This window comes from Nothoprocta perdicaria, unplaced genomic scaffold, assembly GCF_003342845.1.
Source record: "Nothoprocta perdicaria isolate Ctin4 unplaced genomic scaffold, notPer1 scaffold_471, whole genome shotgun sequence".
Classification (NCBI taxonomy): Eukaryota; Metazoa; Chordata; class Aves; order Tinamiformes; family Tinamidae; genus Nothoprocta; species Nothoprocta perdicaria.
The window spans coordinates 105984-123951 of NW_020455723.1; the positions used below are offsets into that span (position 1 = coordinate 105984).

General features: G+C 34.4%; 2 protein-coding genes across 2 annotated transcripts in view; one reads left to right on the forward strand and one right to left on the reverse strand.

Moving 5' to 3' along the window:
- IFT74 (intraflagellar transport 74) overlaps positions 1–17968 on the reverse strand; it is a 35485-nt gene that overhangs the window by 12102 nt on the left and 5415 nt on the right. Inside the window, exons 8-13 of the mRNA XM_026047073.1 lie at positions 9134–9272; positions 8189–8251; positions 7319–7462; positions 6661–6701; positions 5922–6001; positions 2885–2938 (exon numbers count right to left, since the gene is read on the reverse strand). Of these exons, the coding sequence (XP_025902858.1) occupies positions 2885–2938; positions 5922–6001; positions 6661–6701; positions 7319–7462; positions 8189–8251; positions 9134–9272 (521 nt within the window). The remainder of the gene's footprint in view (positions 1–2884; positions 2939–5921; positions 6002–6660; positions 6702–7318; positions 7463–8188; positions 8252–9133; positions 9273–17968) is intronic.
- Positions 12254–16528, forward strand: LRRC19 (leucine rich repeat containing 19). Its single transcript, XM_026047074.1, has 5 exons — positions 12254–12262; positions 12940–13032; positions 14146–14656; positions 14859–15071; positions 16055–16528. Exons 2-5 carry the CDS (start codon positions 12949–12951, stop codon positions 16381–16383), a joined length of 1137 nt encoding a protein of 378 aa, XP_025902859.1. The 5' UTR covers positions 12254–12262; positions 12940–12948; the 3' UTR covers positions 16384–16528.

Sequence of the window (17968 nt, forward strand, 5' to 3'; positions counted from 1 at the left end):
AAAAAAAAAAAAAAAAAAGAATGGGTCATTTGTATAAGCTGAATAACTTATTGCCTTATATAAAACTTGGAATCTCATTTAATTGTTTAATATTCTAACAGGAGCCAAGGCTTCATTAATCTCTCTCACGGGGTTCGAGTCACTTCTCAGCATAACAGATGATTCTATAGCCTTTGATGCATCTTATCATGAGAAAGTACATCTATGCATTTTGCTTTAAGTGGCTGACTGCAATCTGTCTTCATTGACCTGCTGTAGGCAACTGGGATACTAATCTTACAAAGTCTGTAAGTAGGAACAGCAAAGGAAAGAACTAAAAGTGTGAGGGAGGGAAATGCTTACACATATTGATTAAAACACATACAGTGAGAACTTTACTAGATAGCAATTCTTCACTGAACAAAACCAAATCACTTTATATGCACGAATACATCATTTTACAAAACAAAGCCTAAAATTGTGGACCTAGAACTTCAAAATTCTATCTAAATTATTTCAGTATTTTATTCTCCTTGGGCATTGTGGGTATTTCCAGACTTYTAACCTTCCTTGAATTTCTTAAAAAACATTATGTGAGGTATATATTTACATCTCATGTTTTCCTGTAAGCCCTGTTTTCCTATTTATCATATAYGTTTGAGAGACTCATCTGAGCAGTATCTATTTCACAGAATCAAAAAACTGAACGGAAGGGACAGTCACCTAATTAATTCACCTGCTCCAAGGCAAAAGAACTGTGTGTATGATACTAATTCATGTTGGCCTATACCTTTCTACACCCTGTCTTGTAAAAGACAGCTTGTGATAAAGACTAAATAACCTGCTGAGACCTCTAAGAAAACCTTTTAATAGGAAAGAGAGCTTAAGTAGCACTCACTTTAAATAAATCAATGGAAGAAACTTTAATTTTCATGGATTATGTGGCCTCTGTGCATGCTTATTTAAAACTTTTCCTTTTATCAGATACAGAGCAGCTGGTTTGGAAAGAGAAGAAAACTTTCCACTGGTCGAGGAGGATTGGGTTAGAGATTATTTAGRCAAACTGGCCACTCATAAATCCATGGGCCCGGATAGGATGCACCCAGGAGTGCTGAGGGAGCTGGCAGAGGTTCTTGCTCAGCTGCTCTCCATCATCCTCAAGAAGTCCTGGAGAGCATGGGAGGTTCTGGAGGACTGGAAGAGACCAACATCACTGCAGTCTTCAAAAAGGGCAAGAGGGAGGAGCTGGGAAACTACAGGCTGGTCAGTCTCACCTCTGTCCCTACACCATCTCTAGGCATATGAAGGTGAAAGAGGTGATCGGGAGTAGTCAGCATGGATTTACCAAGGAGAAGTCATGTCTGATGAACAAGACAGCCTTCTACGACTGGATGACTGGCTGGCTGGATGAGGGGAGAGCCATGGATGTTGTCTGCCTTGACTTCAGCAAGGTTTCGACACCATCGCCCACAGCATTCTCATAGGAAAGCTCCAGAAGTAYGGACTGAGCAAGTAGACAGTGAGGTGGATCAAGAACTGGCTGGATAGAAGAGCTTTGAGAGTTGCAATAAATAGGATTAAATCTAGTTGGAGGCCTGTGGCCAGTGATGTCCCCTTGGGGTCAGTACTGGACCTGGTGCTGTTCAACTTGTTCATCAATGACTTGGACAAGCACATAGAGGACACCCTGAGCAAGTTGGGTGGAGTGGCCGACAGTCCAGAGAGCTGTGCTGCTATTCAGAGGGACCTAGAAGGGTTAGAGAGTTGGGAAGAGAGGAACCTGATGAGGTTCAACAAGCACAAGTACAGGGTCTTGCATGTGGGCAGGAATAACCCCAGACACCAGTACAGACCCTGGAAAGCAGCTCCACGGAGAGGGATCTGGGAATCCTGGTTGACACCAGGTTAACCATGAGTCAGCAGTGCCCTCGTGGCCAAGAAGGTGAATGGGATCCTGTCCTTCATCAGGAGGAGTGTTGCCAGCAGGTCAAGAGAGGGGATCCTGCTCCTCTACTCCGCTTTGGTTAGGCTGCACCTGGAGTATTGGGGGCAGTTCTGGGCTCCCCAGTGTAAGAGGGATGTGAAGGTCCTAGAGAAGGTCCAGCAGAGAGCAACAAAGATGATTAAGGGACTGGAGTCTCTTGTATGAGCAGAGACTGAATGAGTTGGGCCTGTTTTCTCTGGAGAAGGAAAGGCTGAGAGAGGGGTTGACTAATATGTCTAAGAGACATCCCCCTCTAAAGGGGGAATGTAGGGAGGAAYGGGCCAAGCTCTTCTCAGTGGTGGCCACTGACAGGACAAGGGGCCATGGGTGTAAGTTGAAACACAGGAAGTTTCATTTGCARGTGAGGAAGAGCTCTTCTGTGAGGGTGACAGAGCCATGGAACAGGCTGCCCAGGGAGGTTGTGGAGTCTCCTTCTCTGGAGGTCTTCCAATCCCACCTGGATGCTGCCCTGTGCCACGTACTGTAGGTGTCCCTGCTGGAGCAGGAAGGTTGGACTAGATGATCACTAGAGGTCCCTTCCAACCTCAGCTATTTTTTGATTCTGTGAAATTCAAACTATATTGAAATACAGTTTGAAATACAGTTTGAAATTGAAATTCAAACTATCTAAAACATTTTTTTTGGTAAAAATATTTTTATTATAAAATATAGCAGTGTTCCAAAACTCTTCATGTTTGATGAAAAGCCATGAAAGGCTCTCCAAACATCTATGCATATTTTCCAAGTCCTAAAAATACCATTAGCCTTGTTTTGCTATAGCCTTAAATGAAATCGCAGAAGCTTTACAAAATGATCTACAAATGAGATATTTCCACCTCTAAATTAACTGATTTTTTAGAATCAAAGAAAACCTCTGTCTTACTGGAACTAGGATTAATTAATGTGTATTTGACAACTTACTATCCATGCTTTCTTCTCTCTTCTTCAGTTCCTTGTATTTCCAATTTTCTTCTCCTGCAACAGAGGTAACATTTATCTGACTTGCTATATACATACATACATATATATATATATATATATATATATATACACACACACACACACAAACATATATAGAGATTGTTGATATACAGTTGATATCAACTCAATTCTAAATTCCTTAAGGCCGCCAAAATGGTAGTTTTAAAAATAAAATTCTGCATATCTACAAACTACATGATGCATTTCATTTATTTAAGACAATTATTAATAAGTCAGTTTCAATGACATTTTATAACACTTAGAGATTAGGATTTTTAATAAGGAAGTGAGGATAAAYACTACTTCTAAAAGTTTGCAGAAGTTTATCATTAGAATTTTTGTTTAGGCAAGGAAAGTTGGTAGAATTTTTCTGAAGTAAAAAGATTAAAATATAGAAAGGCTACATTCATGTGTTCAGATACCATGGTTAGTTAAAAATTTCTGCAATTCTTTTTAACCATTTCAAGAACTCTTTCCSATAGCTTAATATACTTTTATAATTTACATACTTTTATAATAAAGCTTTATAAAATAGTAATGAAGGACAAGCCATTTACACAGTAATAAGTTTGAAAATTGTACAACCAATGGAAACAGGAGAATAAAAGGCAAAGCTTTCTCTACAGTTATTTTTAAGAGCAGATCTCTAGTATATTCTTTATAGTGGTATTGACATGAGTATAGAATAGACAATATGGAGTATACTATTCAGCCCATCTTTAAATGAAATAATCTCACTTTTTTAATTGTTTGAGTCTTGGTCATTGATTAAATTTCAGCATATGCTGAACTTTAAGGAATGGAAAGGAAGAGAATAAAACACGTTTAGCAGAGTAAGCATATTTTCTCCATGTCTCTATTTCCACATCCTACTGATTTCCTTTTTATCTAGTACATACAAACAATAATAATGCCAAGGGGCCCTGAGGGGGCTTTGATTTTCCTTTAGCTTCCTTGCAGCTGTACGTCTGTTCTTTGCTCCCTTTCATTCTGAAAGGCAGGTCTTCAAAACCTATAACCCCATAACTACCTATAATTTCCATTCTGAGTAGCCATTTTAAGGTAGCTTCCTAAATACGGATCACAAATAATAACTTGATAAGTTATTTATGTCTTTAGATTTTTGTAGCTGAAAAACGAATTTCTATTTATGATGTTTATTTTTGATATTTTGACCACTGTTTCTAGAATGAGAATAGTAATATTGAAACATGATTATCTGCATATTTTTCCCCCATAGGCTACTTTTTCTAAAACCAAAAAAAAAAAAGACATTTTGCTAGTGCTTTGTGACACACAAGTTAAATAATGAGACAGAAGTAACTAAAGTAGGAAGGACACTGGTAATCTCAAGGACTACAGCCCCTGCTAACCTGCCCCCTCGGATAGACTGCACTTCACCACGGCCAGATTAGCACAGGACAGGCCCAGTGCCAATCACATTATGGAATCTGCCATAAAACCTGCCCTCAACTCAGAAACATGAGTTGGCCTCTCTTTCTTGTTAAGAACTACTCTGATTCAATCGCTTCATAAACGAGTGTAGAAGAGAGCATCTTCTATGTTCAGGAATACTTATACTAATACTTATACTAATAATAAATATATATATATATTTATTTATTAGTAGTAGAAAATAGTAATTCATATTTATATATATGTATAATATATATGTATAACTAATGCAGGGTAGCCTGCATTGTCAGAAGACAGTTAGCCACAGGGAACCTCTCTATAATCTGGATCTATCCTAATAGATATGCCCTGATTCTTTTTTTCTCTAGATCACAAGAAAAACAAACAAATTCAATGCAGACTTCCAGGTAAATTCACAGGATGACTCTTCTGCACTCCCACTGCCTCAAACACTTAATAGATGTCTTTTTCTAAAATGGTAAAACAGCACAAAAGTAAGGAAGGACCAGCAACAAACAACTGGGTCTAAGCAGAAGCTTAAATCACAAAATGCAACTCATTCCTTACCTTCTGCACTTCTCCAAAGATAACAAAAATGTCGCAAAGCCAATGAAAAAGTAAAATAAAGGCAAAATAGTACAGTTGGAAATACTATCTGACAACAAAAGAACTAACAGAGCGGCTTTAATTAATTATCTGTACAAAAATAAGAATCTGAAGAAATACGGAATTGATTTTAATTAAAGAAACAAGCAGAGAAATAAAAATATTAAGCACTGATTTAGGGTCAATTTCAGAATTATTTGTCTATTCTGATGAAATTCACAGTTATATTTCACACCGAATGTCCCATGAATAAAAAAAGGTACAAAGTTAAAAGGTCACAAAAACATCAATATGTGTCATAGAGAATTTAACTGTTACAAAATTTTCCAGAATATATACATATTTATGTAACATCTGTCTAAAGAGAAGAGTCTATCATCAGGAGATTTCTCTTGGGACTGACTTTCATTTTCAACAGTCTTTAAAAACTATGGCAGGCTCATCCTTAATTTTTTCTAAAACAGTAACTTCTAGTGCTAGAACAAATCTAGTGCTAACCTAGTCTAACATTCTACAGAAGCTATTTGTTCCGTATAAGTTTCCAAGCTAATTCTATTTCTAGACTGCTCTCAACATTTCCTTGCAGAGACTGAAAAAATAAAATGCAGAAAGAAATATATCAAAAATGAAGATATTATTATGAGTAAATCTTGCTGCTTCCACAAACAGTGATGACAGAATTTCAGAATATAAAAGGTAAAACAAAATAAACCTTTTCTAAAGCTGATCTTGTTCTATAATGTTGACATTTCTGCCTATTTCTCAAATAGTCCTCAAAACAAAATTGCGATAAAAGACTAGTCAGCTGTACTACTTACATCCTATTTCTATTAGTCAATAAAAATGTGAAGAAACCCAAATATGAGAGCAGGTATTTGCAATTTCTCACATTCAAAGAGAGCATGCTTTCTTCCTGTCTGCTTTGGGTAGTCTGCTAGAACTCTAATGACATTACCTTGATGATCCTCCAGATCCATATCAATGCGTTGAATGACTTTTCTAAAATGGTTTGTCTTTTCCTTGACTTCTGTTAGCCTAGTAACAGATAATGAAAACTGAAGTTAAAAAGAGTTGTTAAATACATTTTGGAAAGCAATGAAGAGAAGGTTCAAAATAATAATAACTAGCCTAAGTTTATCAATAACAAAATAATACTAGGAAGATTACTGTTATTATAAAAGGTATGTGTAAATCATTAGTCACTGTAGTTCTTATACCTACTAAATGCTGATGTTCTTTCATTAAAAACATTTCCTTTATGAATCATTGGTATTTGCTCTTATCTTACTTAATTAGTCCCTCTGCTGGTTCTTACACAGCTTTGCAGCAGTACAACATGGCAAACTACTAACAAGAAACTGTTAAGTAAAATTACCTATGTATTCCTAAAACTAGTTAAGAAATTTCCTAGTAGAACAATATATTACATAATGAATCAAAATGGGAAATGAAATTACCTCAAAATGATTTTTCTGTAAACTATCAAATACAATTAATTTCTATTGTTTTTTATCAGAAATTATTTTAAGCAAATTATTAGCCAATCAAAAGATGCCAATGCAGTTAAATACGATCAAATGATCATAGCTGGAAATCAGAAGATTCAAAATCACGTTGTATTACTTTACTTCTCTTTTAATACAGCACTATTTCTTATGACATTAACCAGAGCTTCTGTCAAGACCAGTACTCACTGTCTTTCCATGCTTGCTATTTCTTGATTATCTTCTTTAACCTATAAAAAAAACACAGCTTTCTTAACATAAATAAAATTTAGAAAATATTATATGGAATAGATACTCATCATAAAAATTCACAGAAGTTTACACTGTTCTGCAAGTTCTTCACTGAAGTGACATGTAATAGTGTTCTCTCTTCCACATACTTTCTTTCTCAATACACATATAAAACTTTAAAACACAGTCATTAAAGCATTTCAACAACCTGTACAGAATATACGGGTTGTTGGCAGCATGGACCCATCTAAACAAACTAAATTACTCCCAAATTACTACCTCTCTTCTATTCCCCAAAAATGATACTGTCTGGACCTACATTGCAGAGCTCTTAAATATGATCAGATTAATTTTCCTGTTCAACATGACTGATAAATTGGTTTAATTTATCCCATCTAATTTAATAGCTCACTGAAAAACTTATTTTGGCTGAACCAGAAACATCCTTTCCAATGAATCCATCAATTGTAATCAATTTCAACTGACTTATACATCTGAGAGAACAAGAGCAAAATTTAAGAACTTTTTTAAAAATATTATCCCTTATAGTACCAAAACATACTGTATGTTTTGTATGTATGAGAATACTGTAAAATAAATTATTTCAGGTTCTTGCCTGCTTTAGTAATCTCTCTCTTTCCTCCTGTGGAGAACCCATATTCTTGTCCTCAGTAACCATTTGGTTTCGATGTTCCTCAAGCTCATGGAGCTTTTCATACAACTTCACGGCCTCCTGCTTCACCTGGGAGTGTGCTATTTCCTGTTGAAAAATCAAATATCAATTAAACAATTGGCAAGAACATTGCAGAAGTTATGTTTTAGCTGAGCAACATCTGTATTTTAAAAGGCTTGTTACATAAGTATAATGAAGATTGTACAAAAAAAATCCTTACAGTCTGCAATATCACCATGCCTAATGAAATCATCTTCAAATAAATTCTATGAGGAAAGTTTCACCTTGCATTTCTAGGTCACCAGTAATACCTAGTATTCACAAGGGCTACAAAAATGTTTACTAGCATTCAGATACTTTCCAGAGATGTTTATGACTGTGTGTTTTAGCTCAGGGATTCACATTTCTGTAAGAAATCCAATATAAGAAACTTATCTGTAGGAAAGTGACAGTATGCTATGTTTATGATAGGAAAAAGTATTCCTCTGTCAATTATCACTTGTGTTTGGAATGTCATTTACTTTTGAAATGGAATGTGGAACAATAATGTCTTGCATGCATAGTAAAAGTTGATAACATGCAGAGCAATAAGATCTCACAACTCCTTTGAAAGGCTCTGAATGATTATTTCATATTTATGTTTACAGAATTCCCTGTCAGTCTAATGTCAAATAGAACATTTAACAATCCCATGAGTAACTAAAACGAGGAAACTTCATTTATCAATCTTGTGTACTCAAAAGCTGGCAGAAAATTGGTTTTGATATTAGAGAGCAAAAGAATGTTATGATGACCAGTTGTTGTCATACATACAACTCTTAGAGACTCCTCCTTTACATTCAGTGCATCCAATTCCTGCTGTTGGACAACTAACTCCTAAAGAGGAAAGAACACATATTCTAGTTAAGATTCAGTGAGATTTACCTTCTTGTTCTACAGCTTAGAATTTAAAATATCTCATTGACGTCTCATATAACCAAAAATTGCTTGCACTTTTTTGTACCTACTTCTTAAAAGCAGTATTAATAGTGGAATTCATTGTTTCTACTTTAGATTTTCAAAATCAGATACTTAAAGATCATCTAGTCTCCTCAGTTAATTTACAGTTGATAAAGGGACAGGTTGCTCCCAACTAGTGATTCTGCTCATCCTAAAGCAGGTGTGAAGCATTTACCTTAGAAGATGCCTATTTCTTTATATTGGCTATACACAAGAGTGCAATTAAACATGTATGTCCGAATTTACATGAAGTTATAACAACCCCAGAGCTCTTGTTTCTTTTGTTAGTTATTAAGATTAGTGAAGCCAAGTGGATTTTAAAAAGTCCATTTTACTTTTATTCTTCATCCAGGCTGACAACTACAGTATCAACAGCAAAGTCAGATCAATTTTAATACACCAGAAGAAATATTTCCATTCAGAGTGAAATAAAAAAAAAAACTGCCGGGATTGCATCATCCTTTGTCATGTTTTTTGACACATGCAACTAAATATCTAAGCAGCACAGAGGTTCTTAAGAGCTGTATGTGTATCAGTTTCCATATTTGAAAGGAAGAAAATGATGAACATTATTTTGCTTTTGGTCAATTGCTCAACTTTTTTTTTCCAGGCATTCCTACAATACACTAATGATTAAGACACCAGCAAGCTTTCGCATGTTATAACTCATCCCTCAAGTTCTCCAATATTTAAATGCGTATGGAACTTATGGAGCTGGATTCAGAAACATTTTAAGTAAGTACTATTAAACAAACCAACCTGGCAGAGTTTTTCATTTGCCGTCTTCATCTCCATATATTTGGCTTGATTTTCCTGAGACATGTCTTTTATTATGTCGTCTGCTACTTTTTTTTGACGTTCAATATCTTCTTCCACAGCTTGAATTAACTTTTCTTTGCTGTAAAAACAGCATATATTTGCAACTTTTATTAATTGATGATTATTTTAAGTACCCATTTCAAACTCTGGTTTGAAATCTGGCTTGAAAATGATCCCTTAATTCATCAGACTCTTGGAAGAGGAATAATCTTTGTGTAYTTATCTTCTTGAGGCTGTATTAGCTATGTGAACACTCTTACCACGCAGTACAGCAAATGAAGACTTCTTTGCCCTCACCGTACCCATACTGTATTTCCCAATATCTTCATGCCATCAGCAAGCATAGTCCCCAGAAATGAGGTGGAATTTTYCCATTCAGTCACAATTAGTGAATTCTTGGAGTCAGACTAGGCAGTATGAAATAAAGACACTGAGATATGATTTGTGAATGCTTACAAAGAAAACACATTGGAAGAAAACAGAATTGGAAGGATGCAAGAAAATGACAAGGATGTATCTAAAAAACATCTCCTCAGTAAATATAACTGTTCTGGAGAGAATGTCACCTGCTGACACTGTGACAGTGAGTTTGCCTCCAGTACAAACAAAACAAGTGCCTTTTTCTGGAAATCCTGCAGTGTTCAGGGAGGCTTACTACATTCCCCCTGTATTCCAAAGCCTGCACAGCAAGTTGTCACTACTGAAGCCAGAGACAAAGCCAAACTACACTGAATTCCCCTGATCTGTGTCTGAGACTCCATGTTTGTTTAGCAGAATAAGGAAATTGATTTAATGTGGGTGAGGTCATGTTACTGAGGAGCCTCCTTACCTGATGCAAGTCTTTCTTCGTATGTAATGTGAACACAGAGCAAGATCCCTCTAACTAATCTGGTACATCCTTCACAGAATCACAGAACGGTTGAGCCTGGAAGGGACCTCATCCTTGATACCAAAAATCACTGACCAGGCACAGGTTATCTGCTAGTTTACTTTCACAAAAGGAAAAGTGTTTTTTTTTTTCTGACAAGCAACTAAAAATATTAGTAATAATAAGCATAATTACTACTACAGATAACATAATTCTTTAAGACTACTGGGGAAGCTGAACCAAGGCTATGGCCTGGAAAAGTTCCAGAACATTCTTATTAAAAWAAGCTCTAGAACATCCACATTAAGAAAAATCAAAGTGGCAAAAACATCAAAGAAGACCAGTTAAGTCAAATACTTCCTGCTCAGCCAAGCATTTGGGAGCAATGAAAAGGAACAGCAAGCTAAACACATATGTAGTTTCCTGGTGTGCATTGGAGCAAATGAGGCTTAGAGAATAAGTACTAATACAACAACAACAACAAAATCTATCTATACTTTATGTACATCATTATAATTCCTTTGTGAATGTGTATATAAATATGTTCTCCATGTATTTTTTTCAGATTTTCTTCACAAAATATCACCCATATAACAGATGCCCCTAAATGCCTGGAATTCTTTGAAGATTACTAACTTTGATTCATGTACCAATGCAATGGTGGATCACATGAAAAGAATTAAACCAACCAATCAACCAAGTTCCTTTAACTGAGCATAACCTCGCTTCCTGTAGTTCCCCACAGCATTATACCTCAGTGCTTCCTGGGTGACCTGGAACTTAACACCTAAGCATAACTACTACACATTCCTATTGGCTGCAGATCCAATTAAATCTAAGACCATTATAAGGAATTGCTCAACCTAGTCAATCTTTTGCTAAAGATGTTCTAACCTTTTTTTTTTTTTTTTTTTAAACCTACCTGCTTATTCATCAGGTACAAAGGTTAAAAAAGAACAAGTGCTGTTGCACCATATTACTGTCACTGCACAGAAAAGCRCACTCCTATGTACATATGCTGTCCTCTAAGAAGCAACACAAAGGTAAGACACTCAGCGTAAGATCTTTCTCAAAAAGTAAAGATTTCCTAGAATATGTTTTTCTTTTTCTCTACTTCTTCTTTATGCAAGCTCCATTACTTCCCAGAGTCTGCCTTTTGCTTTACAAATATGAGAAAAAAAAAAAAAAAGCAGTCATTTAAATGAAACAATATTTAAAGCCTCTCTAAGGAAAACTTGACATGAAAGTAAAACTTGACTCCAAGGAAAAACAGTCACAAAAGTAAAAGCCCAGAAGTATGTTTTGACATAAACATATGTTACACGAATTTTTAAGGGAGAAGGATTTTTGAAGTTGATGTCATCACTTTCATTCAAAATTATTAACTTTTGAACTTTTTTTAAAAAGATTTCTGATTTACTTAACTTTTAACTTGGTTAATTGGTATAAACTTACAGACTGATTAATTTAAAATAAGCATTTTCCCCATTCTATTAACTAGAATATTTTCATTTAAATCTGCAAACTAAAACAATGCTGTTAATTTGTTTCTAGACTGCCTGGTTAAAGCCTACTGTCTTTCTGAATGTTTTGGAAGAAGATATCTATGAGCTCAAAGTATGCCACAAGTTCCATCTGTAAATACAGTCTGCATCAGGAATGTCTGTTTTCATCTATTTCATCTGTTATGATATGAATTAGTGAAGGGTTCCTAGCGCTCTTCTTAAAAAGTGGTGGAGATATTTTGTAATCTGTCTGACTTCCCAGATTTGTTATTATTTTTAGTTCATGCAACTGAGCTTCCTTACGCATTTCTTTAATTGTCTCATAACTTTTCTTATGGTGTCTGATAAATTCAGCAAATATACTCTATTGCTTAAGATGCAATAAGCATTTGAAACAACTGTTTAAATCATGTCTTTTTTTCTAACTTTTTGTCTTAGAGACTGCAAATGCTTAAAAAAAGTCCAAAAAATACCACCAAAGTAATGTTCTACTTTTTACATGGCATTTTAGTTMAAAGTTGCTGTAAATAGAAATCACTTTAGTATTTGGTGGAAAACATTGAATATTCCTGTTCAGAATGAGTAGATCTTGAAAAAATGATTTTTAAGAGAAGATTGGTGATTTAAACTTCCTTTTTTTTTTTCTCCTGAGAGAAGTTAATCTCAGAAAAACTCTCCTGACTTTCAAAAAATAAGGTACGTATCTCTTCAAAAAATTACGGTACAGACTGAATCATGTTTCCTTAATTCTAAAGATTAAAGTAACCAGTAGGCTTTTATACTGCAGGGCTGCATGTTCACACAATATATAATATGGACCATAAATATCATAAAGATGGTACATCTATATATTATAAATTCACAAAAAGAAATGCTTAAGAACATGGATAAAATGCAGAGATGTTTGATTGGACTGTTTGTTATTGGATTGGATTGATTCTGCCTTTATCAGTGGCAACAAGAGAARTTATTTGGAGAAAGCACGGAAGCCTGGATACTTTCTGCAGTTTATTTATCTCATATTCCTTTAGTATCTGTAACTGCTTTCTCAGGGATACTAATGAGTTCATCCCTGCCTATTCCCTTTATCCATTTATGAACCTGCTATTTACTAACTTGARTAGCCTCTTTTTAATCTGCAGATTCTATCTGATCACTTGATTTTAGGTTTGTCAATTTTGTCTAACACATTAAGGCAGTTAATGTAAGATATTATTCTTCACTTTTTATTTAACAATATAAAATTTTCAGAACAAAATAAGTTATCACTGAAACAACTATATCCATTAGTATTTTGAAAACCTACACTATAAAAGTGACAGAAATCATTAATATATCACTTAACATACCAAAAAAATGTTCTTTTTTGCTAGATTCTGAACATGAAGCTCTCTTGGCTCATGCTTTATGCTGAAATACTGTTTTTGAATCCAGTCACAGCTGACTGCAAGGTTACTTCTAAAATAGTAAGTTTTATAAGTATATGAAAGGCATGCTAGCAACTAAAACAAAACAGAAAACAAACAAACAAACAAACAAACAAAAAGCTATGAACACCTAGTACCTGCAGAAAGCAGCACTGAGAAGAATAGAAAAAAAAAAAAAAAAGGCATGTATACACCTTGAAATGCTTCTATATCTCAGACAAGTCTCACTGCAGACCACAGGAACATACCCCTTGTCTTTACACAGTTCTGAATAGACCTAAAGAGCAAATAAATTTTTTTTTTTTTTTAGTTTTGTTGCTGTTGTTCAGTTGTGGAAAACCTAACTACTACTCAGGCTAAAGACAGTTACTGAGATAGCAGCTGCTCAAACTCAACTCAGTCTGTCCACAGCAGGAACAAAAAGAGCATGGGCTAATTATACTGCAAGAAGAATAATATAATTGTATACATTACTCAAGAGCTAATTTAGAGCCTTGACACTTCACTGCAGCCTGCAGTGATGCACACATACACAAAAGGAATTCAACTCCAGAAAATACTAAGGATATTGGGAGTTAACACTCTCCGGACTAAAAGGCTACAGCAAATCTTAATCCAGAAATCCAAAGCAAAATTCAAGTGCCTTATTTACAACAACAACATGCACTCAGTCTTTTGTCAAAAGTCTATTCCAAAAATGCTTCTAAAAGTGAACATTATAAAGAAAAAAAAAGTTAACATTCCTCTTTGAATACACTTCCCCCTATGATACCTCCTTTACACGATTTCCCAATCACGTAAGGAAAAGGAATCTTTTTCATACCCACACAACAGCACTACTAATTCAAAAAGTATGCCAAACTGGTTATGTTTTGGCTGATAATCACATAGAGAACTTTGTAACYCAAAAAGACTTTCAGTCTGTGTGATTCAGAATCTCAAGTCTTTGATACAGTAAACTAATTAATTCAATTAATTATGAGTACATTTAGAAAACCAATCAGAATTGTAGATAGAGCTTCTCTTTCAAAGTACTGACAGTTATAGAAAGGATATTCTTTTTCCATCAGTAGTTAGTCATTGGAAATCATTCATCACCATATTTTTCTAAGGTAGTTATTTTAATTCTCGATGTTATCTTTTTTTCAACAGGTCACATGTGATGAGTCCGGAAAGAAACTGCATACTATTCCCATTAGCCTTTACCAAAATGTTACAAAATTAAGCCTCAGCAACAACAAAATAACTTTAAATGATACTGACAGAAAGGTTCTTCAAAGGYTTACTAACCTCACTGAACTTTACTTGAATGAAAATATAATTACTGTACTATACAATAACAGTTTCTACAATCTGACAAAACTCACAATTCTGGATATCAGCAATAATTATATTACCATAGTACAYCAAGCAGCATTTGTAGGCTTAAGTCAGCTGTCAAAGTTGAATCTATTCCACAACTATATTACTCAATTAGATTCAGATGTATTTACATCATTAAAGAGTTTGACAGTTTTGAATCTACAGAATAACCTATTGAAAACTTTCCATATAAAATCACCTTTTAAGTTGATTACAATTGTCTTAGCTGGAAATCCGTGGAACTGTTCCTGTGACCTTCTTGATCTACAGAAATGGCTAACGACTTTCAATGTGACAATGGGTACGTTTTTGTAAAAGTGGCATTTCATAACTGTTGATGTTGAACAACCTTATCTTTCATTGTTGTTTTTCTGATCCAAATAATACTTAGCACCAACTTACTCGAAAATCATATTTTGCAGTGATAAATTAATTATCCACTGACATGTTTAAGATCAGCCAATTAATTAATATTACAGTTTTTTCATTGTTTATATTCACAGAAAATGAAAAGAGCACTGTATGTGCATTTCCAAAAACCGAAAAATCCATTTCTATCAGGACTGCAGTTATCCGAACAACAGACTGTGGTTTAAAAACAAAATCCTCAGTAACCACTGTAACTTCCACTTCTGCCAATAAGCTTAAAAGCTTTGCCTCTCAAACACTTCTGGCTTCTTCAAGCAACGTCACTGGAAACAACAGAACGCAGGCAGGTAATATATTGATGCTTCCCTTTATTGAGCTTATGCTATTCAAGTTGCTGTCTGATGATTCAATAGTGTTCTACATTCCTAGGGTATTGTATGTTCTCCATAAAAGCTAGGACTATGAAGAAAGATCTATTTCCAGATTTCATCAAACTACAAGCACATCATAGTAAATGTTCACATTTACTCAGCCAGCACTCAGAATAAATAAACCACACCTCAAAGCTCAATACTCAAGCTATATCTCCATTCAAACACACTCAAGCAAAATCTCAAATTACAATGATTTGAAAATTTCAAAGGATTAAATTCTGACAGTTCTATAGATCTGCCTAAAAAAAAAAAAAAAGCAAAGCACTTCATAAAACTGCCACCTCTTCAGCTAAACTAGAGTTGCGCTCTTAATATGTAAAACAGCAAGCTCATTAATTATAGCTCTACCTTTTACTACAGTTGAACATAAAAGATGTGGACTTGCCTGCTCTAGGTTCTTTAACATCTTTAGCTCTCAATACTAATTTCATCATCACACTGTAACACTCTGTCTTTCCTTTTGGTTTAAAAAACAATTATTTTCTTCCTCTTCCATTCAAATTAATGTTTTTCTCTGCTCTTCCATACTAAAATTCTACATTCCTTAAGTCCAACTAAGGCAGAAATACCGATTTCCAGACCTAGAAATAGAGTAAGTCATCACAAACTCCTTTTGCTGTTGCAACTGAATGTATTCTTAAGCAGTGGACACTGCATTAAGAAAGAAAAAAATAYGTAAACACAGACTATAAGCATCAATCTGCTAAATGAACAATCTACTACAATTTTATTACAGAAAAAGTCATTAATCCTTTAGAGGTACTAGTTGCCCTGTAATCTTCTATTGTGTGAGTTCAGCACAAATATGAAAAAAATCATACTACAGTTCTTCTAGATATTATACAGGAAGATTTTTTTCTTATGCATGAAGRTTTTTTTTCTTTTCTGTTTTAAAGAGTTACCTCTTCTTGGCAAAAGTTGGACGTTTCTAGGGGGTGTCCTAGGGTTTGTCCTAGGTACTACACTCCTGATCTTTACTGCTATAAAATGCCCAACATGGTATSGCTATTTGATCAGCTACCGTCACCGACGTCTTGAAGAAAATGACTCAGAGATGTTTGAACAAGAGTTTTCAGCTGACATGAATTCTTTTCCCACTGCATCAGGTACAAATGATGAACATTCCATAGTAATATTTGAGAAAACTCATGCATTTGTTCCTGAGGAAGATGGATTTATTGAAGACAAATATATAGATACTCATGAAATGCCTGAGGAGAGCTGATTTCTTATGTAGTGGATTATCTGACTTTCAAAACCGTAGTAACCTTGTTCAGATTACTTGCATATTATGTTACTTATGTATGACACAAAATGACACTGAGCAGTCTATCTCTTTCTATTTCATCTGGTCCAATCTGTAACAAGGTAATGAGGTGTGAATCAAAGCCAAAAAAGAAAAAAAAAAAAAAAGATGTAACAAGCATTACTCTCATAATATTCCAAAATACATAAGAATATAAATCATCTATTGTACACTGCTTAAAATAACAGCTGCATAACATAATAACTGCTTTGTAAATCTTTACAAGGTAGCTGTTAGCACTGACATTATTACTGATTCTTTAAAGACAAGGAAGCCCAGAAATGAAAAATAACTTATCTAAAGTGCTGAAGCAGACTGTAGACTGAATCCAAAGTACTAGTATCACAGCTCAATAGCCTACTAGGAAAACTAGTAGGCTATTCCAACTACATTCCAACTACAGAGTGCTGATCATTTTTTTTTTATTCACCTGAATTAGCAGAACAATACATTAACTTTTCTGCTAGATTAAATGTGTTCACATATCATGTGATAATAAATTATCATTACTGCCTAGTTAATACTTTTAGGTCTTATTTTGCTATTGAAACATTTTTTTTTTCTTACTGTTCTATTAGCACTTGAAAATACATTCMAGGGGATAAAATAGATACAATTAAAGGCTGTTGAAAACAAAGTATTACTGTAGAATTGCTTATTATTACACAGCAAAATGCTATTTTTTAGAACACAATATCCTTATTGAATTACATATAGGAAACAACAAAAAATGTTATTGCTAATGTACTTTTTCTTTCAAAAAAGTGAGTATAGATTAAGTGTGCAACAATGTACTGCACTGCACAGTTTCATCCAAAGTAATTTAATATTTACAAGAGGAAAAAATAAGAATCCCAATATGATTTTAATCTATTTTTGTAAAGTCAGTAGTTGTATTACAGAAGTATACACAGAAAAAATCTCACTAATCGTTTAAAAAACATATCACCTTAAAACCTTGTGTACCATGAAATATGCATGTGTTTTATTATACTTAAAGACTCTGTAATTAATTTTCAATATCTTTATATGTCAGCTGTGAAGATCAAACCACACTAGCAAAGTTCTGAATCTAGAACCATTATCTAAGAATCCCTGAGGTATCTAACCTATGCAGGTACCTCATTTACTGATTTTTAAATTTTACAGACAGCTAAATACAAATGTGCCTAKGTGTATGCATAGAATCGCGCAGTGATGACAGTAATGATGATATTCAAAATGTAAGTATCCCTTTGTCTGCATATCTAAAGGAACCCACTCTGATGACAGCTCAATTCAAGTAGAGAAACAGGATGAGAAAACACAAATAAATAACTACCTCTTTAATGTGAGTCTCTTAGTAAGTTAAACTGTTATACACAGTCATGTTGAATAAAAACATTTCTGAGTGTTTCGTCTAGTTACAGACTACCATCATTGTTAAAACATATGGTAAATTATTTTAAAAATTACTTTAGAAGCCTACTGGACACGTAGAAGTTGCCTGTACTRTAGACTATAC